The following is a 27222-nucleotide window of genomic DNA, read 5'->3' on the forward strand; positions in this document are numbered from 1 at the left end:
CCAAGCTCCTGCTTCTGTCGTACAGGGACCTGACAGCCCTTAGCAAAGGACCCAGGACCCCATACTCCCGAAGCACCCTCCACAGGATGCCGTGAGGGACACAGTCGAATGCCTTCTCCAAATCCACATGTGGATTGGTTGGGCAAACTCCCATGAACCCTCCATCACCCTGTAGAGGGTATAGAGCTGGTCCAGTGTTCCACGGTCCGGACGAAAACCACACTGTTCCTCCTGAATCCGAGGTTCTACTATCGGCCGTATTCTCCTCTCCAGTACCCTGGCATAGACTTTCCCGGGGAGGCTGAGAAGTGTGATCCCCCTGTAGTTGGAACACACCCTCCGGTCCCTCTTCTTAAAAAGAGGGACCACCACCCCAGTCTGCCATCCCAGAGGCACTGTCCCCGACCGCCACGTGATGCTGCAGAGGCGTGTCAACCAGGACAGCCCCACAACATCCAGAGACTTGAGGTACTCAGGGCGAATCTCATCCACCCCCGGTGCCTTGCCACCGAGGAGTTTCTTGACTACCTCAGTGACTTCAGGCTGGGTGATGGACGAGTCCACCTCTGAGCCCTCAGCCTCTGCTTCCTCAATGGAAGACGTGACGGCGGGATTGAGGAGATCCTTGAAGTACTCCTTCCACCGCCCGACGACATCCCCAGTTGAGGTCAACAGCTGCCCACCGCCACTGTAAACAGTGTTGGTAGGGTACTGTTTCCCTCTCCTGAGGTGCCAGACGGTTTGCCAGAATCTCTTTGAGGCCAGACGATAGTCCTTCTCCATGGCCTCACCGAACTCCTCCCAGGCCCGAGTTTTTGCCTCCACAACCACCCGGGCTGCAGTTCACTTGGCCTGCCGGTACCCGTCAGCTGCCTCAGGTGTCCCACAAGCAATGGAGGTGGAGAACATGGTCCACTCGGACTCAATATCTCCAGCCTCCTTCGGGATCCAGTCGAAGCTCTGCCGGAGGTGGGAGTTAAAGATCTCTCTGACAGGAGACTCGGCCAGACGTTCCTAGCAGACCCTTACAGTACGATTGGGTCTGCCGAGTCTGTCCAGCTTCCTCCCCCGCCATCGGATCCAACTCACCACCAGGTGGTGATCAGTTGACAGCTCCGCCCCTCTCTTCACCCGAGTGTCCAAGACATACGGCCGCAGGTCAGTTGAAACGACAACAAAGTCAATCATCAACCTATGGCCTAGGGTGTCCTGGTGCCACGTGCACTGATGGACACCCTTATGCTTGAACATGGTGTTCGTTATGGACAAACTGGGACTAGCACAGAAGTCCAATAACTGAACACCACTCAGGTTCAGATCAGGGGGGCCGTTCCTCCCAATCACGCCCCTCCAGGTGTCACTGTCGTTGCCCACGTGGGCGTTGAAGTCCCCCAGTAGAACGATAGAGTCCCCAGTCGGAGCACTTTCCAGCACCCCTCCCAGAGACACCAAGAAGGTCGGGTTCTCTGCACTGCCGTTCGGCCCGTAGGCACAAACAACAGTGAGAGACCTATCCCCGACCCGTAGGCGCAGGGAAATGGTAAACTCCAACACATGGCGGCAGAGCTAGGGAGCTATAAGCAAACCCACACCAGCCCGCCGCCTCTCACCATCGGCAACTCCAGAGTGGTGAAGAGTCCATCCTCTCTCAAGGAGTGTGGTTCCAGAGCCCAAGCCGTGCGTAGAGGTGATCCCGACTACCTCTAGTCGGAACCTCTCAACCTCACGCACGATCTCAGGCTCCTTCCCTGCCAGCGAGGTGATATTCCACGTCCCTAGAGCTAGATTCCGTGTTCCGATTCCGATTCCAGGGATCGGGTTGTCGAGGCCCCCGCCTTCGACTGCCGTCCGATCCTCTTCGCACCGGCCCCTTATGGTCCCTCCCGTGGGTGGTGAGCCCACGGGAAGGCGGCCCCAAGTCGCACGTTCGGGCTGAGCCCGGCCGGGCCCCATGGGGAAAGGCCCGGCCACCAGGCACTCGCATACGAGCCCCAACCCCGGGCCTGGCTCCAGGGTGGGGCCCCGGCTGCGCCATACCGGGCGACGTCACGGAACTCAAAATCTTTATCATCATTAAGGGGGTTTTGAACCACTCTTAGTCTGACCCGTCGCCTAAGACCTGTTTGCCTTGGGAGACCCTACCAGGGGCATATAGCCCCAGACAACATAGCTCCTAGGGTCACTCGGGTACTCAAACCCCTCCACCACGTTAAGGTGGCAGTTCATGGAAGGGTAATCCTGGACTCGTATGTGTTAAATCATCTGCCGCTCTGATCCGAAATAAACGTCTTTAACAGTCGTTCCGTTGTCTTCTGAATGTTTTCTACTTTATTGTTAACATGCATTACTTGTCACTATTGCTGTGACGAGTTTGATTTAAATCCTACTATTGCAGTTTGGATGGTTTGTAATGGTTGATGAATTTGCAACAGGGATTTCAATGAAGTCAGTGATGAGGGCAAGTCCCATTCACCTGTGTTTCTCCCTGCACCATGGCATTCCCATTTCTGAATGACGTTTTGGATGAAGAAGCGCTGTTATTGAGACGAAATTCTAAATAAAGGCACTAGTTGCCGTTGTGTCAGAAGTTTGTTTGGCACTGAAATCCTTGGCACACATCTTTATTACCTTCGCTGGCCACAGAAGAATGTGCTTCATCAAAGAGGATTTCTACAAGATTGCAGGTAACATGAATTACAGATTAAAAAACGTGTTACAACAGTCACAGGATATACTCAGACTATTTTGTGTTACAGCTTTCCCTAATGTCATTGGTGAGCTGGACTGCACACAGATCCGCATTAAACGCCCCTCAGTGGCCCAGGAGGGAGATTATGTCAACAGAAATCCTTCCACAGTATCAATGTTCAGGTAAAAATTATTTAGTTACTGTCAACTAGCCCAAATGTATTCTGTGCATGACATTTATATTGAATAGGAAACATTGCATTGTTTCAGATGATCTGTGATGCTGCCTGCATCATTACCAATGTAGAGGCAAAGTGGCCTGGGTCCGTCCATGACTCCCGAGTTTTTAGGTCCAGTACCATTTCCCAGTGACTATCACAAGGTAGGCCACACACATTTCACTGATAAACACAATTGCGTCAAAGGTTTTACTTGTGTAGTTGTAATGATTACATTTTGTATTCTCAGGTGAATTCTCTGGCGTTCTGCTGGGAGACATGGGTTATGCCTGTGAGACATACCTTCTCAATCCCCTTGCAGACCCTCAGACAGCAGCACAGCAAGGATACAATCTTGCCCATGCAAGAACAAGGGCCCGAATTGAGACCGCATTTGGCCTTCTCAAGTCACGATTTCAGTGAAGCTGGTTTCTGTAATTTACTGTAGTTTGTATCACGCTAATGTAAAATCAAGAGTTTGTTTTTAAAATAAGTTGGTTTTTAGTTAGTTATTTAATGCTCTAAAAACGGTGGTGTGACGTCGTGATTCACAGCTGTGATTGACAGCTATCTGAGTCGAGGAGCCACTGAAGCGCCATCAGGCTTTTTTCGTCTTTGGAGGACTGAGGAGATTGGAGCTTTACATTTAATCTCTAAATTTCTATAATTGATATAATTTCACACGGACATAATGGGTTGTTCTGCAGTACATTGTGCTTACCGATCTGGCATTTCCAATCGATCTTTGAATTTTTTTCGGTAAGTTAAATTTATAAGCTATTTAATTAGTAAATAAATGTAATGGGCTAGCTAACGTTAGCTAAAAGACAACAAGCCTCGTTAATAGCCATGTTAATGGCTAGCAGGTGATCGTTAGCTAGAAGTTACCAATTATTTTTGTATTAGGCCTATTCTAAATTAAGGTTAAACATGATGTAAGTTAGGCTATAACATATCGTCTAGGTTTAACAAGCAAAGGTTGTACTGTACTTGGACTTGGTATAGGGAGAGTGAGGGCGGAGCACAGGGGTGGGGCCGTTGATTTCACGGCTTTACTTCCTGCTCGCTACTGCGCATAACTACTGCGCAGAACTGGTCCCAAGATCGCTATCTGCGTAGACGCAAGTCCAAGATGTCAGCGCCGTATTGGGACACTGGCGGCTTCAGTTTTCACCAATGGAAAAGAGCGAAAGGGCGTCGTCCATTTTTTTTTACAGTCTATGGTTTGTGTGTTTCAGACCGGGCCAAACCAATTATTTCAATCTTGAGGGGGGACACGAGCGGCCCCTCCTAACTTGGACTGATCCGCGTTTATCCTGACATCCGATTGGCTCAAACTTAAGGCGCCGAAAAAAGAGTTTACTTTCAGTCAGGTTTGGATTTGTATGAATACAACAGACACGGACGTTAAAAAATGGTGGAAAGAAGAGAAAGAAATGGCTGGGGCCGAAAAAATAAGAATGAAAAAGAAAAATGTTTTGGCACAAGAGGCAGCTAAATGCGCCAAATTAACAGACCTTTTCCGTGAAAAGGGTGCTGTAGCAGGAGGTAACGTTACAGATGAGGAAAGAGGACCAAGCAGCATGGACAGGACAGGTGGACGATTAGTGAAGTGTTTATTATACAATGAAATTATTTATATTTGCATTTAAATATAGGCATATATATTATATAAGGGATAATGTAGAGCGAGGCGGTTTTCTATGAAAACGATTGTATTAGTTTCGTGCCATGAATGAGGTCTGTTATTGCTTGATAACAGTCCGCTCAAAGCAGAGCGTTGCCATGGACACGCAGGATTCTAAACGTGGAGACAGAACTATTTTCTTTAGCGGAAACAATACAATCGTTTTTTTAAAACAAACTCCTTTTTAAATCAATACTGTGTGTCAAATTATTGATTTATTTGGTATGTTGCCATGTAATAAAAACGTGCTGTTATCATGTTATAGCCATGTATCCCTTACATATTTAGAGATATACTATATATTATAAACAGCAGTTTGCAGTGTGTCACCACACACAGACAACAGATTGAATTAGAAAATGTTTTATTCTTAGTCATATTTATAACTGATATATGTAGCTGCACAATCAGTAAGCAGAGGCAGGGTCCATCACAGGGGAAGCTGAGCCAGGGAGCCAAGCTGAGAAAGTAAGGACACACACACACAAATCTCTATTTTATGGGACTGCATTGTAGTTTTTGAGTATATGAGTGTGAGTATTCGTAACTATTTTATCACTCCAACTGACTGTGCACATGACATGCTGGTAGTTAGTGGTACACTGTGACTTATGTGTTCGAGATTAGGTTTTGCTGACCTGGTTGTGTTCAGTGCAGTGGTGACTTGCTTATAAAACCTGAGGAGGCAGGTGTCATCCTAAAGTTTCTTGAAAGTCTTCAGCGTAATCTGATTCTCTTTATACCATAAAAACACGGTTAGAATTTAAATTACTGCAAAGAATCCTTCTGCTCCTGCACCAAGGGCACTCGCGTAAAAGGCCTCTCCATCTTAAAGTCCCGGGCTGAATTTCAGTCCCAGTACGGCCCTGTTCGCAATCATGAACAAACACCGGCAAACAAATTACCCGCGCCGAAGTAACCTTATTAGCGTCAACAGTGATGGATTTTCAAAACGCAAATTAAAGAAACAAACTGTGATTATACACCTGCACTCCTAGCTTAAATTCGATGTTGTCAAAAGCCAATGATAACCAATGAACGCAATTTTCTGAGATGCAAAGCAAGCAGAATCACATATGGCCTACATGTATGGAGTTGAAGTGGCTGCATCAAATACAAATCATCATCCTTAGGCAGAGTGCTTCCCGACACACACGTTCTCCTCAAATATCGTGATGAATTCCATGTTTTATCTTGAAGGCACCGTCATGTTACAGCTAATCTAACAAATAGTTGCCAAATATTCTAAACAATACCTGCTGAATTTATATAAAAACAGATATATTGCCTATCATATTGCCCATCATTGTTCTGAGAGGATGCAATGATAGAAGATAACTAAATCACATTTTATATGGATTGGCGAATATCGTAGATTTTTTTTAACCCATGCATGATGATCACGCACACAGACACACACAACTTGAGGCGCGCAATTGCTATTTGGGTTCAAATGACGATGTTTTTAAAACAATAATTTAAAAAATGTAACACAACGTGTAATAATAATTTCAAGCACCTATTCTATTTGAGTTGTAATCCAAGTGTAATCCAATACATTTTATCCGACATTAAAATTATATGTATTGATTAGAGAGCAGAATGACTGCTTTCCAATTACTCCCCTCCTAGGAGCAGCACCTCACACTTTGTTGAATGGCACAGAAGCAGGAACCGCAGGCACTGTTGTTTTAAATATGGTTGTATTTGCTCCTCTCCAACTCCTACCGTTTCAAATCTACATAGTCACATTAATCTCAATCAGAGGGGTAGCTAGGATCACAGAACATTCGGGGCTTAGTCCACCCCACGTCCCGCCCGGGACAGAAAGAACAGGGTTTTGAATGTACATGCGAAAAATATCGATGTAAACGTTAGCTGCGTACTTCTACATTGTCGTAATGCGCGATCGGAATTATAGTTGAATTTAACAGGGGTAATCTAATAGTTTTTTTTTTTGTCAATTTGATAGCCCAGGCTTAAGGACGCCACTGATCTCAATTAACACATAAATAGCTGCAAATAAATATAATTTCCAGCCACTGTTAAATGTTCACAATCAAGCAGAATGAGCAGCAAATTGGCGCTTGGGAAAGATAAAACCATGGCTTTCAAATTGTAGGTATGTAGTTGTTACCTGGTTACAGGCCACCCATGATGAATTCAAATTTGCCCAAATGGAACCAAAGGGCATTATAATGTCAGATGACATCACAAAGTCAAATAAGCTATAAGATGTTCAAACCAACACATATTCAACAGAAACACTAAAATGGGAGGATTGTGCTGTTGTATGAAGGTACATGTCTACCTTGGACTTCAAGTATCTAGTTCTTACCTCAAAAGTTAACCTTGTTTTTTTGATTATGCATATTTGTGTCGCCTTTTGACCAGATATCTAGTGGCTAATAGTGTGCAATGGGACATAATGTTGTAACTGTGGTGTTTAAAGGGTTTCATTTGAGTTTCTGTCTATTTGATATGTGTTTCCTGGTAAGGAAAAATGAAATAGAATCAGGCTATTTGCTGTAAAGTAAAGTTAAAAAATAATTTGTAATATTCTACAATTTTCAAAACAGAAAAAGAAGAATCTTGTTTGTTTACCGATTCCACCTGAAGTGCTGCCAGCAGATGCAAGTTTGGTGCATGCAACCATTTTGGGAGACCAGAAGAAGAAAGACAGGAATCAAATCCAATGTGATTTGGTTTTCCTTCCTTCTTCCTCTTTGGGGCCATCTTTGACACCACTTGCCCTGCTATCTGGCGGAACTCCACCCCTCTCAAACCCTGGATCCCCTGCCAAATCACCCTCCAATCTGTCCTCCAGAGTCATCTCAATCTCCTCCTTCCACCTGTCTTCAGAGGAAGGATCACAGCCCTCTCCCCCTGTGAGAGAGTCTTGTGTTTCCCTGACTGACTCCACCCTGTCATCTTCTGACTCCACCCAGACATCTTCTAATCCCACCCAGTCTTCCTCTGATCCCCCCTTTTCATCATCTGACTCCTCCCACTCATCTCCTGCCACTCCCCCTGGTCTTCCCTGCCCTTCCTCCCCAGTACACCTATCCCCTTCTGCCCCCCGGTGCTGTTCTCCCAAGCCCCTGGACCACCATGGAGAGACCTTGAAAGACATTGAGAACACCAGGTACTGTCTGATATAACACTACCTGCCAATATTTAAATGAGAGTCAATTATAAGGATTAGTTAATACATGTCTGTGTCTTTACAGCCATCTGAAGAGCTTCCCAGTCAAAGAGGTGGGAGCAGTTCTTCCACAGGAGAAGACAGTGGTGCCTCAAATTGTTGCACCTGCAGGTCTGTAAACAGTTGACATTTCCTGGTGTTATATTCCTCCAATTTTACAAAACAACTCTGTTACCACAGTGTCTCTGTCTCTCTCTTTAGAGGCCTCCATTGACAAGAGAGCCTCCTCTGTCTCCCTGGAAAGGTGAGTACTGTAGACAAGAACAATCTCAGGGATGTAGAAAAATTACTGCTGGTAATACGTTGGGGCTCAAGAGATAAACTAAGGTTGAGTTACTTCTCATGCTATCTTTGCCTTTTCCATCTTTTCTTTAGGCCTTATGTCAGATCTGGGGGCCCCCTGGCCCATCTCTCCATCCTCTTCAACAGGAGGGGCATCCAGATAGAGAGGCAAAGATGCACAGGCGATGTCAAAGACAACACCAAGCTCCTTGGGTAAAATACACCACACACATTTATCTGTACACTCAACTTTTGTTTTCAAATAATTCTGTGGTATTAAGAGGTATTGTGGATTCATGCCTCACAAATTCCTTTTTTCTCCCAGGTTGCCCAACATCGGAAACACCTGTTTTATGAACTCTGCTCTACAGTGCCTGTTGGAACTGCCTGCATTCTGCAGAGTCATCCTAAGACAGCAGGACATCTGGAGTTCCTACCCCTCTTCTAAACTGCTCCGGTACACTACAGAACAAAGTCCCTCCTCAAATATCACAAGTAGAAACCTAAACCCTTTTATGATCTCTGCGTCCAATAGAACCTGTCTTAAAAGTTTTCAGTTTGGTTTCAGTACAACCCTTTTATAGAGGCCATAACATGTGTAAATTATGTCTTATCTGTACAAAGCCTCCTTTTGTTCCAATATATTTCTATTCAGGATTGGCATATAATTCCTTTGCGCACAGAATGAGGACTATTTTATTAAAGACATGATGTTTGCAAATTCTGTACTTGCACTTTATGTATGCATCCTTATCTTTACTGACAGTACTATCTTTATCTATTACTGTAGTCATTAAAGAACCACAAATTCACCATTTAGTGGAATGGTCCTTACCTTGTGTATCCTGTTATTATGACAAATTAAACTTGAAAGTTTTCATTGTGTGTTTGGATGAGATTTCTTGTCAAAAATGTAAGCACAGAATAAAGGATTTCCTTACTCCCTCCACAGCTGTTTTGCTGAATTACAGACTGCAAGGCTTTCTGAAGGCCCATCTAAATCTAGGACAAGGGAAAAGAAGAAAATCCTTAAAACTGTCAAAAGCTGCCTGTCCATTGGCCACCAGGACTATCAGGACAACGATGAACAGGTTAGATACTACGGTCTAAATACTCACTGTCACGTTCATCTGTTGACTCTTTTTCCTCAGCACTATTTTAGTTATCGTTGCTGATGTAAACTGAACAATAATATAAATTCAACATGTAAAGTATATGTCCCATATTTCATGAACTAAAATGAAAGATCACTGAAACATTCCATTCAAACTTATTTGTATTCCCACTCACTGGAAATCTGTAGATTACGGCATCACTTATTTAAGTTTACTGATTTCCTTGTATGGACTGTAATTCATTGATATCTTAAAAATGTTTGCATGTTGCATATTCTATTTGTTGAGTATATTATTTGTTTCTTCCCTTCCTGTAGGATGCCCATGAATTTTTGGTGCACCTCCTGTGTCAGCTGAAGGAGGAGGGTATAGCACTGAATGACTCACCAGAACCATATATCTGTCCGGTAAAGCAGCTGGAATTCACACTGAAAACTACGCGTACCTGTACCAGGTAACCTTAACACTACACTTACCTATACCAGGTAACCTGAACACTACACGTACCTGTACCAGGTAACCTGAACACCACATGTACCTGTACCAGGTAACCTGAACACTACACATACCTGTACCAGGTAACCTGAACACTACACGTACCTGTACCAGGTAACCTGAACACTACACGTACCTGCACCAGGTAACCTGAACACTACACGTACCTGCACCAGGTAACCTGAACACTACACGTACCTGTACCAGGTAACCTGAACACTACACGTACCTGTACCAGGTAACCTGAACACTACACGTACCTGTACCAGGTAACCTGAACACTACACATACCTGTACCAGGTAACCTGAACACAACATGTACCTGCACCAGGTAACCTGAACACAACATGTACCTGCACCAGGTAACCTGAACACAACATGTACCTGCACCAGGTAACCTGAACACTACACGTACCTGTACCAGGTAACCTGAACACTACAAGTACCTGCACCAGGTAACCTGAACATTACACATTCCTGTACCAGATAACCTGAACACCACACATACCTGTATCAGGTAACCTGAACACTACACATACCTGCACCAGGTAAACTGAACACCACAGGTACCTACACCAGGAAACAGACATGTCTACATACACTACATGTGTGTAACAGGCGTGTATATAGATATATGCTTATTTACATGCAGCCTTGGTGAGGTTTAATGTTTTAAGAAAATGTAGAATCCAGAGGGTAAGGCAGGTAGCATTAATGTGTCTGAGAACTGATGTATTTCCATCCCTCCTTCTGCCCCTGAAGCTGTGGAGCTGTAGTGTTTGTTCAGGAGAAATACAACCACCTGTCACTAAGTCTAAGCGCTCACCTGAGACATAGCCTGGAACACTACTTCATGGTAAGCACTTAAAACCAAAAGTTAGTATGATAAGGAAGACTATTGTGAATGTAATGTTTATAGTCATTGTATTGCTGTGCTTTGTCACCTAGCCGTCTCCATTGGAATGTAAATGCTGGGACTGTTCAGGCAGCATGGCATCTGTGTCCACCCACTTCCTGACACTGCCTCGGTGAGCCTCCCCTGTGATCTGTTCTCCACACACCAAACCACGTTTTGAGTAAAGGACTGTGTTAATGCCTGCCTGTCTGTGTGAATGCCCCTTTGCTTCTCTGAGCAGGGTCCTAATGCTTCATGTGAAGCGGTTTTGTGCAGATGACTGGGAGCCAAAGAAGGTAGAGGACCCCATGTTTATCCCAGAAGAACTTACTCTCCAGGGCCTTTGTGGGGAAACTGTCCAGCCTGGTGACAGGTAGGTTCACTCTGGATATGGACAGATTCATGACCATGCGTAAAATGAACAGGAGCACGTTTGGTGTGAAAGTGGAACATCTAGAAATTGGAGACTTGAATCCAAATATAAATGGTTGCAATCATTTTCCATCTTAATGTTAGAAATGGTCTAAGACTTTGAATTTTAGATGTACGATTTGTTTAATTTGCATACTCACAAAACACTATGAATGACGTATTTTCAGTACCATCGATTCACAAAGGGTGAGGTCACTGGGAAACAACAGCGTGGTCAACACTCCACCAAACTGCCCTTCTAGTTCAGGTATGACATTGTGTTTCTAAGGGTCAGAAAACACCCTCTCATCATGTAACGTGAGTGTTGAGGAGAGAAATAGGAAACAGATTAAAAGTGTCTCTTAATATACACATATATATATATATATATTTCTGTTTTTATTTTACATCTGATATGCATACAACAGCTTCAAATGGTTCAGACCAGCAAGCAAAAGCAGCTGACAGGGAGAAAAGGCAGCAGACAGCCACAGTGGTGAGAAGTTAAAAAATAGACACTGGGAGAGAGAAAAAGACTGAGAAAGAGACTAATAGAAGAACATAAATAACAGTATATTACTTGATCAAGTTGGGAGAGTGGTCAGATCAAGATTAAGTAGTCATACAACATTAGAATCCTAATTTTGAAATGTGTTTTCTTACAGAGATACCAGCCAGAACCTGTTTATAGATTGTCAAGTGTGATCTCTCATCTGGGAGAAAGCTTGTATACAGGTACAATATAGTTCAAATACACACTGAAAGTTACATGCCAGGCAACGCTGCATAGTTCTAAAAAGTCTGGAACTCACCTTTTAAATACAATTTTCATAGATTTTAACAGCCGTTTTTAGGTCACAAACAAACTTTTTTGATATTTACGACAAACAAACAAAACTTTCAAAAGGTCAAGGGTAAGATATTTAGCAGACAAGTTGATTCAGGTGTGCTAGATCTTCAATGCCTGGGCACCCCAAGGAGAGGTTTGAGAACCACTGAAAAAGGCCTGATATCATTCCCTGATTTTTTTGTAGAACTTCTGGTGAACAATCAAACTTGTCCTTTATTAGCCAATTCAAAAGTTGTGAAAAATGCTTTAATATGATCAGTATTGAATGGTAAAACAAGCACACCTTGCCCACAAACATTTAAGAGTGTAATGTCTCAACTGTTCAATGTTCCCCTGTCCACATTCTCCAGGCCACTACATCACTGATCTGCTGGACAGCCATGGTAGTGGATGGCTCTGTATGGATGATGCACGTGTCCGTAGGACAGATGTGGCCACTGTACTCAGGACTAGAGCTCACACTGCCTACATCCTCTTCTATGTGGGCAGGTACGGCTCTAGGCCACAAACGATGTCACAGAATATTTATTATGTTATTGAGTTTTCCCCTTTGTGTAATGCTCCTATATATGTTATTATTCAGACATTGTATTTAAGCCCTGCCTCTTCCTTCTCATATAGTGGAGCAGGTGAAGGAGACCAGGCACCTAAGATGCAGAATTAGAAGAGCTTCCAGAGGAATCTGTCTGACCAAGACCACCAAGGTAATCATTGGGAAATTCTTTAGAGCATTAGTACTGAGGGCAGACACTGTTTTTGAAATTATGGGGGGGGGGGGGGGGGGGTAGCTTAGCATGAGACAGTGACAATTCATGTCCACTACACTTGATTGTTAATCGTCTTAAAATATAAATGCAAATACAATGTTTTCCAGGGGATCAAAAGCTGCATGATTTTGTATGAAGAGTGGACAACTGAGGGGAGCTCTGGGGCAGAAACACAAGATTTAAAGGGTTGCAACCGCTGGGTGGAGAGCGTCTGTGAAACTGCAGACAGAGGAGCTAACATGGATAGAAAACAGCTACAAAGCACTAAATGAGATCTGAATATTTCTGTATAATTTATTAAGGCCTGATACAGAAGTGAGACTGGTGTGGGGTCTTCTCTTTCCTTTCTAGAAACTTTGGGACCTTCAGACGTCCGTGGGTCTTCATTTTAATCAGACCCGGATCTTTACCTTTCAGGTTGAATAATTTAGAGTAAATCTATCCATGTCAAAATAACTTGAGTGAATGTTGAATTTAGTCAAGTAAAAGATTTAGTGGTAATTTTTATAATTGACAATGCTTACTTTGCTACAAGTTTACTGATGTGTTATACACCAGACATCTCAGCAGCTTTTAGACATTTCTTTTATTGTTTGTTTGTCCCATATTCTATCGTTGCAGCTGTTTCTGGATGTTTGACTCCGACCCTTGCCTTGGAGACTCACCGACTACGTTTTAAGCCTTCGCCCCTCCTGTACCTTTGCCTGGTTACACAGTCTTCACTCGTGTCTGAACCTGCCTGCCTCCACCTAGTTACTGCCTCACCCTACTGGAACTATTGCCTGCTGTGTATGACCCTGCTTGACCACCATTACTGCATTACTCCTAGTGGGTCCAGAATTAAACATAGTGCGGTCTGCACTTGAATCTTATACGCTTTCCTTGATTATTTACAGAAACATTTATTGCTCTTTAGTTTTCATGTTGACTTTGTAGTATTTTCAATTAAGTATAGAGATAAATGATTTGCACATCTTTGCATTCTGATTTTCTTTGTATTTTACGCAGCGTAAACAACAGTTTGGAAACAGGGTTGTAAAACAATTAAAAGAAAAAAATTATTATTACCATATAAAAAACAAAAGTCTCAAATATATGTGAGGAAATAACTTTTCTTCAAATTTATTTTCTACTGCAGCTGTATAAGATACTTGCTTACCAATAAGAACAGTCACTTTCTCTGGATTCAGTGATTGCCTATTCTCTCCCATGATGCCCTTCTTTCCTGTGACAGATGAAGTTACAAGCTCTTCCTTAGTAAACATGGATGCCAGGAGGGTCCTGGTAAGCTTTTTATAATCTTTACAGCGCCTGCTTATCTTCTGGGCTGAGTCAAATACTTATCAATATCCTGCAAAGTTAGAGGATATGACGTTAGTGCATTAGTTAAACGTCTATCAGTTCACATTATAATACAACAGTTGGTTTGGAATTGCCGGTTAGTTACAGGACTGAAGTTATCCTTGCTTGATGTGATATCACAGAATAAATTAGGGTTTGGATGATATCCCTATAGTAATGATACACTGCTCCAAAATAATTAAGGGAACACTTGAATCACAAATCAGGTCTTGATGAACTAAATATATTAAGATCAAAGTCTTTAGTGTATATTGTGTAATTCGTTGAAACCAAAATTATGTTACAATGGTCAATGAAAAATTACCAACCGATTGAGGATTGGATTCAAACTCACACCGAAAATCAAAGTAAACAATTGAAATCAACTTTTCATCACGGCAACTCATAATGGCCCTCATTTATCAAAAGTGCGTACACCAGCATACAACTTGCGTACACCCAAAACCACGGTGACTTTGAGATTTATCAATATGGACGTTGGCGTACGGCACTCTCAAATCCTACGCCAGCTCAGGAGGTGGTGTACGCACGTTTTGAGTTAGTACAGAAATGCGCAGAAAAAAAAATCCTAACGCACTGACAAACTAAAAGATATGATATATTATGACCCACTGTAAAAAAAAATATATATACATAATAATTACAAACTTCAGTGTTTATTTTTGTGCAACATGGACTTCAATGTTTAATTTGTGTGACTTTACCAAAGCATTTGATTTATATGTATTCCTTCAGATGCGAGCCTGTACGCTTTACATGACGTTTCAGGGTTAGGCCCGGCAGTTGCGCACGGACTGGGTTCAGTAATAAAAGGCTTTCAGTGACCAAAATATAATTCAGAATGACAAAATAATAAAAATGACATTCTTCTTCTTTTAAATAATAATAATAATAATAATAGAAATAATAATAATAACGACATTATTCTTCTAAATAACAATAAACGCCATTAATAATAACAATCATAAAATAATAAGACGAATATTACAAATTGTCATGCAATTATTAATGTGAATGAATGGTACTCCACGTCAAATCATCATCTTTTATTCCGCTTTTTAAACTGCCAAATAAAACAATTTTATTTCTTTCTACCTCCCTGGTGATCGTCTCAATCTCCACGTCAGAGAAGTTCTCTTTTTTGCCGTCTTCCGTGTGTCCATGGCGTAAAAAGAGGGCCTGGGGGAAGAGGAGACTTGAATATATAGGGGCGTTATTCTAATAACGATCGTTTTCAGCCGCGGCATTTATCAAAGGCAGGTATTGCACCTGGATTTTAAAGGTACGCACAGCTTCATAAATCAGAGGTAATTCTGTAGGGCTCTGGCAGTGCTCTTCCTGTTCCTCCTCGCACAAAGGAGCCTCATACTACCAGTAATGACAAGGACACTAGCAAAATGCAAAACTAGAGAAGAATCAGTCAGGAAGGATAAGGAGACAGCAATTGTTTGTGGCCACCATGTGCAAAACCATTTCCTTTTAGGGGGTTGTCTTGCCGTAGCTTCTCCAGTGCTCCAGTGTCTTCCTGTAGCTTCTTTTCACTTTCACTTGCACCAAAACAGGAGACACTGATTCACAATCGCTTATGCTTCCTAACTGGACAGACCGATATCCCTGAAGTTTAATTGACTTGGTGTTACACTGTGATGATTACGTCTTCCCTTCATTTTTTTGAGCAGTGTAAGCGGTGGTTGTAAGCAGAATGTGAAGCCAAATTACACTAAAACGGTATGCTACCTATTCAGTAGGAAAAACAATGTAGATCAAACTGTTTGGCTACAACTGTTATAGTTGTGCTAGATTAAAATGTTAAACAACCACTTTTGCCCCTCTAATTTCCTTATCACAGGGGAACAATAAGTAGTGATCGGGTATTTTTTCTTTAGCATCGTACTAGAACGTCAACTTCACCATGGTTGGAACTCAAAATGATGCAATATTATATAAACCATACCTCATTTATTTTCCTTCGTGTATCCTGCACTCAGGGAGGAGTCTGTGGAGCTTTTAACGCATTGTGCAAGATGGAAAGCTTAGGAGCTGCTTTAATTTGCCATGCAGCTCAGTGACTTCTGTCTTCAGCTTCTCCACTGCACATTCATCAAGTAACTCCTTGGCTTTCTAATACTTCTACAGAAGTAACACAAACAGCATGTTAGAAATCAAGCTAGAAACTTTACACACAGCATGGTTAAAGATGCCTTCATGGATCTTTGACCACTGCCTAAGGTCAACTTTGAGAATTCAGATGCTCAGATGTTTCACTAAACAAACCAACCTTAAACTTGAGAGGAGTATCTTCAGCCTTGACATGATCAGAACAATCTCTCCTACGTCCTCCTCCAGAGTTGTTTTGGGCTATCCTGTCCTGCTCTGCCTTCCTCATTTTTAACAGGTATGGTAAGTTTAATTTTACTGTATACATATTGTAGCCTTGTTAATTTTCATTGTGCTTATTCCTAGCAAAATAGCTTTTATTACCAAAATAACAAAAACAAGTCAAATGTTTTTGTCTCTTTCCAATGACTAATTAAAATAAGAGCTGATGCGTTCTCAGCACATTAATTAACCGGCTAGATTTTCAATTCGCACCAGTCGGCTTGGGCAGACGGCTCTTTGGTGAAGATAACCAGTGAGGTTACCCTGAATTTGCATTCAACACAATGATGTGGTCTCTACCACTATTTATTGTTTGTTGTCAAACACAATTTTTAGTGATAAATTGTCTACTCTTTAATTGTGCAAAATGAACGCGTCCTTTCACCGATGCGATTCGATTGCCAAGTTCAACAAAAAGAGCCGTTTAAAGTGATCCGTCCGTTTGGGAACGACCCCACTAGTCACTAACTTTAATTGAAGTCCTTGGAAAGAAGAGTTATCAAATGAGCTCTCACATAATTTCGGTGAGTTTTGGTACGCATGTTATTTCCGATAGCTTACAGAGCTGAACTAGCTATAGTGTACTATTGTTACCGTAGATAGCTGTCAGACGATGTCATTAATTAAGGTAGGTTTAATTAAGCTAGCTATGTAGCTAACATCATTTAAATTAGCCAACTTTACTCATCTTCAGCTAAAATCTGCGCTGGAAATGCTTTCCAGACACCTTTTGGAGCAGCCTGTCCTACAGACCGGTGCTCCACTAGGCCAACTCTATTAGGGTCTTCTAATATATATTTCCAACCCTACACTGACTTTATTTTCCTCCATCCATTTAATTAACACGCACATTTTACTTTGTAAAATGAGAACAACAAATCTCTGACTGCGTAACTGTCCTTGAGACAAGCTTTTTTTAAATTGAAATGACAGAGCTGTGAGCACTTGTAGGAATGTCGTTCCCCTGACAAAATACCGCGAAATAAAAACGTCAAGAGCAAAAACAATTGCTGAGGTAATTTAACTAGCTGGTAGTTCGCTTGATGATGGATAACCCATCAATAAAATAAGAGATCATTCAAGCAATATTTAAGAAACAGAAATGTGTCTGTACCTAGGACGTATAGGTACAGGTTCGACAAAGCTGGTAAGCTTAGACACCGACGTATGTTTTCATACTACATACAACAGCCAAGGACTTTGCTGCCTGCATAGGTAATTTATGTGGTAGCAACCGAACCTGTCTTTATGTTTGAATGGACAAATCATCACGGAGCTACATAGCGGAATTGTCTAGGTAACATTTAATAACCGTACAGTGTAAGCTGTACTGTACCTTTCTAAACCATTAACATTAATTTAGTCGTTACCTAGCTAATTCGGTCAATTAATTAACACTTGATTACTAGCTAGAATTAAAATGCTAGTTTGAATGTACCTGCAGCAGTTAAAACATTACCATTGATAGCGCTTGTAATTTATATTTTTTCCTCTTTTGTATTTTTTAGATGACAGTCATGGCGACAAAAGGTACATTTTGGACAGGATAATACATTAACAACAGCTAACTTTAGCTGGCTTGCTACATGAAAGCTAAGTCAATTGACTGTGCTAACACAAACACAATTTGAATGTTGACTTTTGAACCTCCGTTTAAACCTTTAATTTTGTAATTTCTGCAGTCAAAAGATGGCCCACCTACCCCAGTGCTGCCCATGAGTTCTATGACTTCAAGAATAAACTGGGGGTAACCCAGATAACAAAAATCATGCGGCCCAGATCTGGCCCAGATCCTTCATAAGTTCTGGGCCAGATCTGTAAAACGGACCTGGGCCGGTGTCCTTTAGCACAACGGGCCAATGCCGGTGCGGATCCGGTTTTCACATCTGGGCCGGCACTGGCACAGCTCCAGAACGGATGAGAATTATTTTATAGTCATTTGGCCCAAAGGTGGGCCAGATACTGGATCCGAGTCTCCAAGATACTCTGGGCCACATCTGGACTGGCACTGGGCCAGCTCCATTTATTAATTCTGGCCCGGATTCACACCATCTCTGGCCTCATAATACCACAAAACAAACCATATACAAAAATACGGATTTTTTTTTCAGTTAAAGGGATAGTTTAATTTTTTTTAGATGTTGTGCATGATTCAGCTTGTGCTATGGGTCCTAGTACCAGATATCAGTGAAGGTATACCATTTCTGTCTGAGAAGCCAAAGGGTTACTGGGATAGTTTCAACCACAGAACTTATGGCAGGCGCTAATGCCCATGCACTGTTACAATTATAGGATGGAAGTCTGCTACTAACAGTTACTTTCATTCTCAATTAATCTGTTGATTTTTGTTTCTATTAACTAACTGGTCTATATAATGTATAACAAATATTATGACTTGTATTTACCAAGGTACACTAAAGCTGATGATACACGGAGCAACTTTTAGAGCAATCGTACTGGGCAACTTTGCCGTCAATGGTAATGAGTAAATATTACTACCCTAATCCCCTTCCCCCACCATCTTAAGACTTCTTGTTTTGATTGAACAGATGAGTGACACATTTTAAATTTTATTCAAAATGTCTGAGATAAAAAGACAGGACAGAAACACATTTTACAGCTCATTTCTGTCTTTAACAACTGTAGGAATAAGAAACTTCTTTACAACCACATACCTATGACACAGGTGTTATTTTTTTTGTTATTTTTTAAATTAAAGCAGAAAAAAAAGCTAAAGCCAGCAGAGAAACGAGATTCTACAGCCTAAACACACAAGATGTAACGTTTTAATTAGCGATAAGTTTGTTTTAAAAGATAATACCTGCCAGCCATTTAGATTTTAACAATTTTCCATGACCATGGTATGAATAACAAAGGTTTTATAGCCAAAATACAATATCCAACTCTAGTCATACGAAACCCAGAAAAGACTGCAAAATGTTCATACGCGTTCTTTGGTGGCTTTACAGGAAACATTGATGAGGCAAGTGAAGTGGGAATGCCACAACTCTCACATAACACTCAACAAATCATCAGTGGTGGAAGATTGGGGGATGGCCGATGCGTTCATTTCTGCAAAGTATAAAAGAATGTTCAGTTAAAAAAGATCAGTGATGCTGTTTTTAAATGCTACATTGCTTGTCAGCACCCAGTCACATATGTGCTCTGATTAATTTGGCATTCACTTAACAAGTATTGAATTGAATACTAAATTGCATCCATGGAAAGCTTCGTTTAATCCATATAACTATATAGAACACTGTTTTGCATGGACATTTATTACTGTCGCACATCGTGCTTATGCTGTGAACACAACGTAATTAAGATGGCGCTGTTTGCAAAGTGGAGGAAGAGAGAGAAAATAGGGAGGGGAGAAGAAGGTGTCTAAAGTATGGGATTATTTCAAGCTAAAAGAAAACAACAACTCAGTAATGTTGCAGTCCGTCCACCGTAAAACAAAATTTATGTCGCCTCGGCAACATCCCGACGGCACCTGATCAGAAAGCACCCAGTGTTCTGCCAGCGGACCACAGCCCCGCCAGCAAGCAAGTCTCTTACCACGGTTAATGAATGGCCTCTCTGGCCATGGCACGTTCTTTGCGGCCACCTCCACGGTCAGAGGCCAGGTTGAACCAGCGGATGGCGTGCTGGTTAATCTCGTTGTCCGATGCACTGCTAGCAGCTTGGTTCTTCCGTACAGCCTCTGTTAAGAGAGAAAGTCAATTGGTTGATGAGCCGTCATTAACAGAAATTCTGAAAATTACCTCGAAGTCAAGCCAATAACCCACTGTTTTGAGAAATGCTTTAGATGTTGCCCATGATTACTATTGTTGGTGTGGCAGTAGACCTAATTTTCTGTAGCCTTTCATTTAGTAACTCAAATTAAATGAATAACTAATCACATCTAGATTGTATTGGATCATCCTTAAATCTCAGTGCATCTAATCATTCTAAATTTATCTGTGTGGATTCTGTATCAGGTCATGGATAGGCATTGGCGGGTACCGGTTTCAAGGTTTCCCACGGTATGAAAAAGTAAAGGTTACAAAACCACAATTTTTACTGTTGCTATGTTATTAATCTGCCAAAGATGTAAAGTACAGGAATCCCGCAGCGTAGAGTGTAACACGGCCCTCCCCCTCTGTTTGGTGCAGTAGTCAGTGGCCTGTGTAGGATGGCCGAAGGAGAGGAACCCCTCAACATTTCCCCAGTATCTCCAGGCAAAGGACATTTAGGGGAATCACGTTTTCTGACAGCTCTTTCAGAGGTGTGTCAAGCAGGCTACAGACTCTTTTTAATGTCGTTCAGAAATTTTCAAACTAAAAGCTCTCAATTCAACTCCAAGTAAAGCATTACGTGATTATGTGAGTAACGCGTGCTGTCATGACTGCAATCTATTAAAGCTTTAAAGTTGCATCCCTTATATCTAAAAATCCATCCATCCATCGTCAACCACTTATCCTGCGTACAGGGTCGCAGGGGGCTGGAGCCAATCCCAGTTTACGTTGGGTGAAAGGCGGGGTACACCCTGGACAGGTTGCCAGTCCATCGCAGGGCCACACATAGACGAACAACCACACACACTCACATCTAAAGACAATTTAGGGACACCAATTAACGTAGCCTGCATGCCTTTGGATGGTGGGAGGAAGCCGGAGTACCTGGAGAGCACCTACACAGACACCGGGAAAACATGCAAACTCCACACAGAAAGGCCAGGGCAACCAGGGTTTGAACCCGCAACCTTCTTGCTGTGAGGCTACCGTGCTAACCACTGCACCACCGTATCTATATATATCTATATCTATCTATCTATCTATCTATCTATCTATCTATATATTTAATTGTTCTCATCTACTAGTCACCTCCACATATACTACAATACGTATACTAAAATACTTACTGATCAACAGAGTTTGTGTCAGCATTTCTTTAAAACCTCTTTTCCCGTTTACTCCTTTCCAATTAATCTGTTTGGCCACTGTGTTTGAGAAAATCCTTGAAAGTATATTCCAAGTTACTCTTTTGGAGTTCTGTCCTCCTACAGCACCTAGAGCCGAAATCTGACTATACAGAAAAGCATTTCAGATCAACGGAGACAATTGCGCAAATTGTAAGTCGGTTCACTAAATCATGAAACAAACAGTACAGTAAACAACAGTAAGAATCGTGTAAAAAAAAAATGGATGGATTCCGGGAAATCTCCCTTATTCTCAATGTTCAATGTTGACAGCTATGCATAATGCGTCAAAAGACCGATTAAATTTTACCGAAATTACGTTGACATGTCGGCAATGTGGAAGCATTTAAAAGTGTTGCAGAAAGACGCACAAATCGACGCAGATGCAGTTCTGCATGTAACGTTAGTCTGTGTACAATCAGGAGTAGGCTGAGCATCGATCAGTCAATTTTGACCGGGTTTTAACTTCTTACGTTAGTTTTGAACAGCACCAATTGACAGCACCTCAAAACTAACGTACAACATCATTGTAAGTTAACCAACGTTAAACAGCATTAATGTTTTATGCTAGCTACACACAAAGTTGTTTATTAATGCTAGCTAGCTTATCAGTTCATTCAGTTAATTTAGCTAACCCAGCTAAAAAGCGTACGTTAGCCAATGCCTCTTCAATTAACGTTAGCCATCGTAAGAAGTTAAAACCTGGTTAAAACATTCCGAAATGATGTTAACAAGCATTACAAACAAGCACACTAAACTGTTTGATTGTTTGACATCCTTCAACTTACCGTTAAACTCTTCCACAACGCTTGCAGTCCGAATTGATCCAAAGAAAGACCATCAGTTCGCGCGCTCGTTCCGAATGCCCGATCAACTACGATTCCGCCAACTGACTTCTGGTCTGGTATGAACCATAGACTGTATAAATAATGGACGACGCCCTTTCGCTCTTTTCCATTAGTGAAAAATGAAGCCACCAGTGTCCTGATACGGCGCTGACATCTTGGACTTGCGTCTGCGCAGATAGCGATCTTGGGACCAGTTCTGCGCAGTAGTTATGCGCAGTAGCGAGAAGGAAGTAAAGCCGCGAAATCAACGGCCCCACCCCTGTGCCCCGCCCTCACTCTCCCTCGCAGAATGCGCATACCGTAATCAATCGCAAGTCCAAGTACAGTACAACCTTTGCTTGTTAAACCTAGACGATATGTTATAGCCTAACTTACATCATGTTTAACCTTAATTTAGAATAGGCCTAATACAAAAATAATTGGTAACTTCTAGCTAACGATCACCTGCTAGCTATTAACATGGCTATTAACGAGGCTTGTTGTCTTTTAGCTAACGTTAGCTAGCCCATTACATTTATTTACTAATTAAATAGCTTATAAATGTAACTTACCGAAAAAAATTCAAAGATCGATTGGAAATGCCAGATCGGTTAGCACAATGTACTGCAGAACAACCCATTATGTCCGTCTGAAATTATATCAATTATAGCAATTTAGAGATTAAATGTAAAGTTCCAATCTCCTCAGTCCTCCGAAGATTCAGTGGCTCTTCGGCTCAGATAGCTGTCAATCACAGCTGTGAATCACGACGTCACACCACCGTTTTTAGAGCATTAAATAACTAACTAAAAACAAACTTATTTTAAAAACAAACTCTTGAATTTACATTAGCGTGATACAAACTACAGTAAATGACAGAAACCAGCTTCGGAAAAAATATATTTGAAGGGTAATTTAATTGTTTAGTTGGTCTCGCGTCCCATTAAATAACATGGGGAGGGCGGGGTTTATGACCTATACTGGGACCACTCACCAGGGGGCGATCGAGACGTTTTGGCTTCACTTTTCAGGGCTTGTGCGGCACGCTTAGTATGAACCGGTAAAAAAAAAAAAAAGTGAAGCCAAAACGTCTCGATCGCCCCCTGGTGATCCGGCCCAGAACTATTATGATTCCGCCGACTGATGCCTACTCTTGATTACACAGACTACATGCGGGCCGTATCTGGAACGGGGCAGTAAAACGGGCGTGACTGTTACACCGATCTCCCGGTTTGGAGGCGGATCCGGCCCAGAGTCAGCTGCTATCTGGGAATATACAGCCAAAAGTGACTTGGCTGTCCAGATCTTATTTCAATGTTGTCAGAGGCATATCACCCTAGCAAATGTGATTATCAAATGTCTCTAACAAGATATACAGTGGTTATCAAGTCTACATAGCTTTCACAGATTACAGATAAGATAAAGCCAACAGTTTTGTGAAGTAGGCTTTGCACACCTTTTCTATCAGATGTAGCCAACAGTGTTGTGAAGCAGGCTCTGCACACCTATTCTCTCTAACACATTTTTATTAGAATAAAGTTTCTGCCAAAACATCTTATACAGTACAATGTACAGTTAGCACTTATTTGCCCTGGAGGAATTTAGCAGTGCTGACCCTACAATCCTACACAATATCCTTATTTACTGATAGAAAGCCCAAGTACCTGACGATGCACCAGCTGATGGACCTGATGCAAATGAGTCCTTCCCTCAGTGGAGACTGGGAGATTAGAACGAGGTAATGTTGATTATCATTTTAGTCAGCAACCTAGTGAAAATCTGTTGAGTTTAATTATTAATGCATGCCAGAATTCTTTTGATATAAGGTTTGGTGTCTCAATACTCTATAATAAAATGATGTAATTAATAACAGAATATATAAAACATACAAAAGTGAGTCCTAAAATATCAAATTAGGGATGTAATTTAATTTGCTTCTGTAACCTATTTCTAAGCTGTTGTTCCTGGAACTCCTTAAAAAGATCTGTGAAAACAATATTTTTTTCTTTTTTTCTTTTTTTTCAGATCCCTGATGAAAAGTTAAATTCCTCCTTGTAATGCGGAGCATCTGTTACCTTGGCACAGACCATAGTTTTACTGATGGTGTTTGTTGGTATTACAGGACTGACACAAGATGGTCTGCAGACTTTCCTCTAAATTCTCCTGGTTATTCTGCCTGAACATTCGCACCAACTGTGGTCAAGAATTCGTAACAAAGGCTCTTCTTAAGAATGGAAATTGTTTTACTTTGCCATTAGAAGCACAACTAAAACATTTACTGCAAACTTTGAATTTAGGAGAACAACGTAATTATCCAAAGACCAGGTCTACTTGTTCAGATACAATTTCAGATATTTACAAAGATATGTGTGACACAACACATTTGAATGAAGATTACTCCTTTAACTTTCAATTCAGATGGTGTACCTATATTCTCTTCCTCCAATTTTTCTATTTGGCCTTTGGTGTGTTAATACCATATTTTAATGTTGTTACTGGTTTTATTGTTGATTCTATGCACTGCATATATTTAGGAGTAGTTAGGCAGCTGTCACATCTGTAGTTTGATAGTGCGAACCACACAGAGCCTTGGTACATAGGCACAAGAGTATAGGAGATAGACCGAGGATTAAAACGAATGCGTCCCCCATCTAATATTACAAGGCTTCCTAGGTCTCTTTCAACCAGAGCCTACTGGAAAGGATCTGAATGGAGAGCTTTTATTTTATGCACCAATTGTCTTAAAGTCTATTCTTGCTAGCAAGTATCTTGTACACTTGCTGTTGTTATGCCAAGCTGTGTATGTGTTACAGACATCCTCGATTACCCAACTAGAAATATTATATGCATCTCAACTGCTAGACCCGTTTGTAAAGGACTTTGAGATCTTGTATGGTTTAATTTACATGTCATACAATGTGCATATGTTACTTCATCTAAGTGATTGCGTTCGAACCTGGAGAACCTTGTTGTGTTACAGTGCTTACAGCTTTGAAGGTTGCAATGGTCGGTTCTTAAAACTATTCAATGGCACACAGGTGGCACCTCTACAAATTGTCATCATTTCTTTTGCTCCAACAAGTTGAGCATCTGGGCAAAAGTAAGATTTTAAATTCACCAGACTGTGTTAAAATACGGTTTTATTTTATGATGGATGGCCACTCTACAAAAAAGTTGGACAACTCTGTTGTGTTTGGTAGTGGTACATTTAAAGCACTTGATCTATATGAAAAATATGCAGTGGGGAGACACCTAGGATTCCTGGTTAAAGAGCAAGCTATGTTTTATCACAAAGCAGTGTTTTTTTCACAGAAATTCCACAGTGTTGGATATATACGGCAACAATTGAGAGATGACACTAGTAAGGATTGCGGGTGACAATGTTGGTCAAATAGTATCATTTGTAAATGTGTGTTCTTTGGATGGTAATGAACATGCGGTGAGTCTCATTAAAGTAGGCACACAAAAACCCCAAATGTTCTTTCCTGTGCTCCATGTTGAAACAAGATGTGCAGTTAAACATATTATGTCAGTGACTCCTGAGTTCAGCAATCTAATTGCAGTGGAACTTTTGGAATTGTCAGATAAGTTTATGTACAACAAAGGAAATGAGCATGTCATTTGCTTGCTTCCAAACAACTTTGAAAGAGACCAGATTATTCAAATGTTCATTGATTTTAGTAGCTGAGCTGAATAATTATATTAGGATTGACATTTAAAATTGTAAAATTATAGTATATAGTAGATTTTTGTACTGATACCTCCACAGATATTTGAATGGTGACAGTTGTTACTTGATGTGAGTGACCTTCACATAAATAAATGCTACATTCACTACAAGTCATGTTAAAGCATATTGTCTGTAGTTTTATTGATTGGTTTTGCACAGGTTCGCATGTTGGTACAACATGTTGAAGATCTGTTTCACATTTTGCTGTACCTCATGTTATTCACATGTGACCACATTTAAAATTAATGCGTTTTTTCTGTAAGGGAATGGTTAGACGGAGACCCAGAGAGGCCTACAAGCCACAGTGTTTCGCACCCTCTGTGAAATTTGGTGGAGGATTGGTGATGATCTGGGGATGCTTCAGCAAGGCTGGAATCGGCCAGATTTATCTTCAAGAAGGACGCATGAATCATGCCAAGTACAAGGTTATCCTGGAAGAACACCTGCTTCCTTCTGCTCTCACAATATTCCCCAACTCTGAGAATAGTTTTTTCCAGCAGGACAATGTTCCATGACACACAGCCAAGCCAATCAAGGTGTGGATGGAGGACCACCAGATCAAGTCTCTGTCATGGCCAGCCCAATCTCTAGACCCGGACCCCATTGAAAACCTCTGGAATTTGATCAAGAGGAAGATGGATGGTAACAAGCCATCAAACAAAGCCGAGTTACTTGCATTTTTGTGCCAGGAGTGGCGTAAAGTCACCCCATAGCAATGTGACAGACTAGTGGAGAGCATGCCAAGACACATTAAAGCTGTGATAAAAAATCAGGGATATTCCACCAAATATTGATTTCTGAACTCTTCCTAAGATAAAACATTAGTATTTTGTTGTTAAAAAATGAATATGAATTTGTTTTCTTTGCACTATTTGAGGTCTGAAAACAATGCATATTTTTGGGGGTTATTTTGACCAGTTGATGTTTTCTACAAATTAATACTCTGAATGACAATATTTTATTTGGAATTTGGGAGTCATGTTGTAGTTCATAGAATAAAACAAATTTCTCCCACAAATAAGTGTATGTTGTTCTAGATAAATGTACACTCTTCACTTCATGGCGGTTGTGACCGTTTAACCCAGGGACCTACAGACCATGCACAAAGCTCTTCAAAACATCAATACATGTAGCTTCTATTAAGTCTTATACCTTTGTCCGTGCACAAAATACAAAAGCTTGCAAAAATGCATGTTTTCTGTTTGGACTGGATGACTATTAGAACTTAAATGGATTCCTTCCTGACTATTGTTGAATGTATTAATGTATGTTTTTCCAGCAAACTGGCACTTTGTTTACTTATTATTGACCCAGTAATCTACACTTACAATTGCTCAATTCTTATGATTAT

The 27222-nt window shown here is 41.3% G+C and overlaps 1 protein-coding gene and 2 long non-coding RNA genes across 4 annotated transcripts; 2 read left to right on the forward strand and 1 right to left on the reverse strand.

Moving 5' to 3' along the window:
• The first annotated feature begins 7143 nt into the window (after nucleotides 1-7143).
• On the forward strand, nucleotides 7144-13392 carry LOC105008436 (ubiquitin carboxyl-terminal hydrolase 37). Its single transcript, XM_034295633.1, has 17 exons — nucleotides 7144-7738; nucleotides 7824-7909; nucleotides 8000-8042; nucleotides 8174-8293; nucleotides 8406-8537; nucleotides 9033-9171; nucleotides 9513-9649; nucleotides 10453-10546; nucleotides 10639-10718; nucleotides 10827-10958; nucleotides 11185-11264; nucleotides 11425-11492; nucleotides 11662-11731; nucleotides 11941-11979; nucleotides 12197-12335; nucleotides 12468-12550; nucleotides 13235-13392. Exons 5-16 carry the CDS (start codon nucleotides 8434-8436, stop codon nucleotides 12508-12510), a joined length of 1125 nt encoding a protein of 374 aa, XP_034151524.1. The 5' UTR covers nucleotides 7144-7738; nucleotides 7824-7909; nucleotides 8000-8042; nucleotides 8174-8293; nucleotides 8406-8433; the 3' UTR covers nucleotides 12511-12550; nucleotides 13235-13392.
• Nucleotides 13393-17328: 3936 nt separating this feature from the next.
• LOC114840407 lies at nucleotides 17329-26099 on the forward strand. Of its 2 annotated transcripts, none has more exons than XR_004576544.1 (5): nucleotides 17329-17651; nucleotides 17863-17884; nucleotides 18037-18101; nucleotides 23793-23879; nucleotides 24167-26099. It is a non-coding gene; the product is annotated as an uncharacterized LOC114840407 (long non-coding RNA). The 2 variants fall into 2 exon arrangements; XR_003782601.2 differs by having other exon boundaries at nucleotides 24264-26099.
• Nucleotides 19275-21451, reverse strand: LOC114840406. The gene is made up of 3 exons (XR_003782600.2): nucleotides 21258-21451; nucleotides 19913-20057; nucleotides 19275-19426 (listed from the first exon to the last, which is right to left on the reverse strand). It is a non-coding gene; the product is annotated as an uncharacterized LOC114840406 (long non-coding RNA).
• Nucleotides 26100-27222: the final 1123 nt, after the last annotated feature.

This window comes from Esox lucius, chromosome 11 (genome assembly GCF_011004845.1).
Source record: "Esox lucius isolate fEsoLuc1 chromosome 11, fEsoLuc1.pri, whole genome shotgun sequence".
NCBI lineage: Eukaryota > Metazoa > Chordata > Actinopteri > Esociformes > Esocidae > Esox > Esox lucius.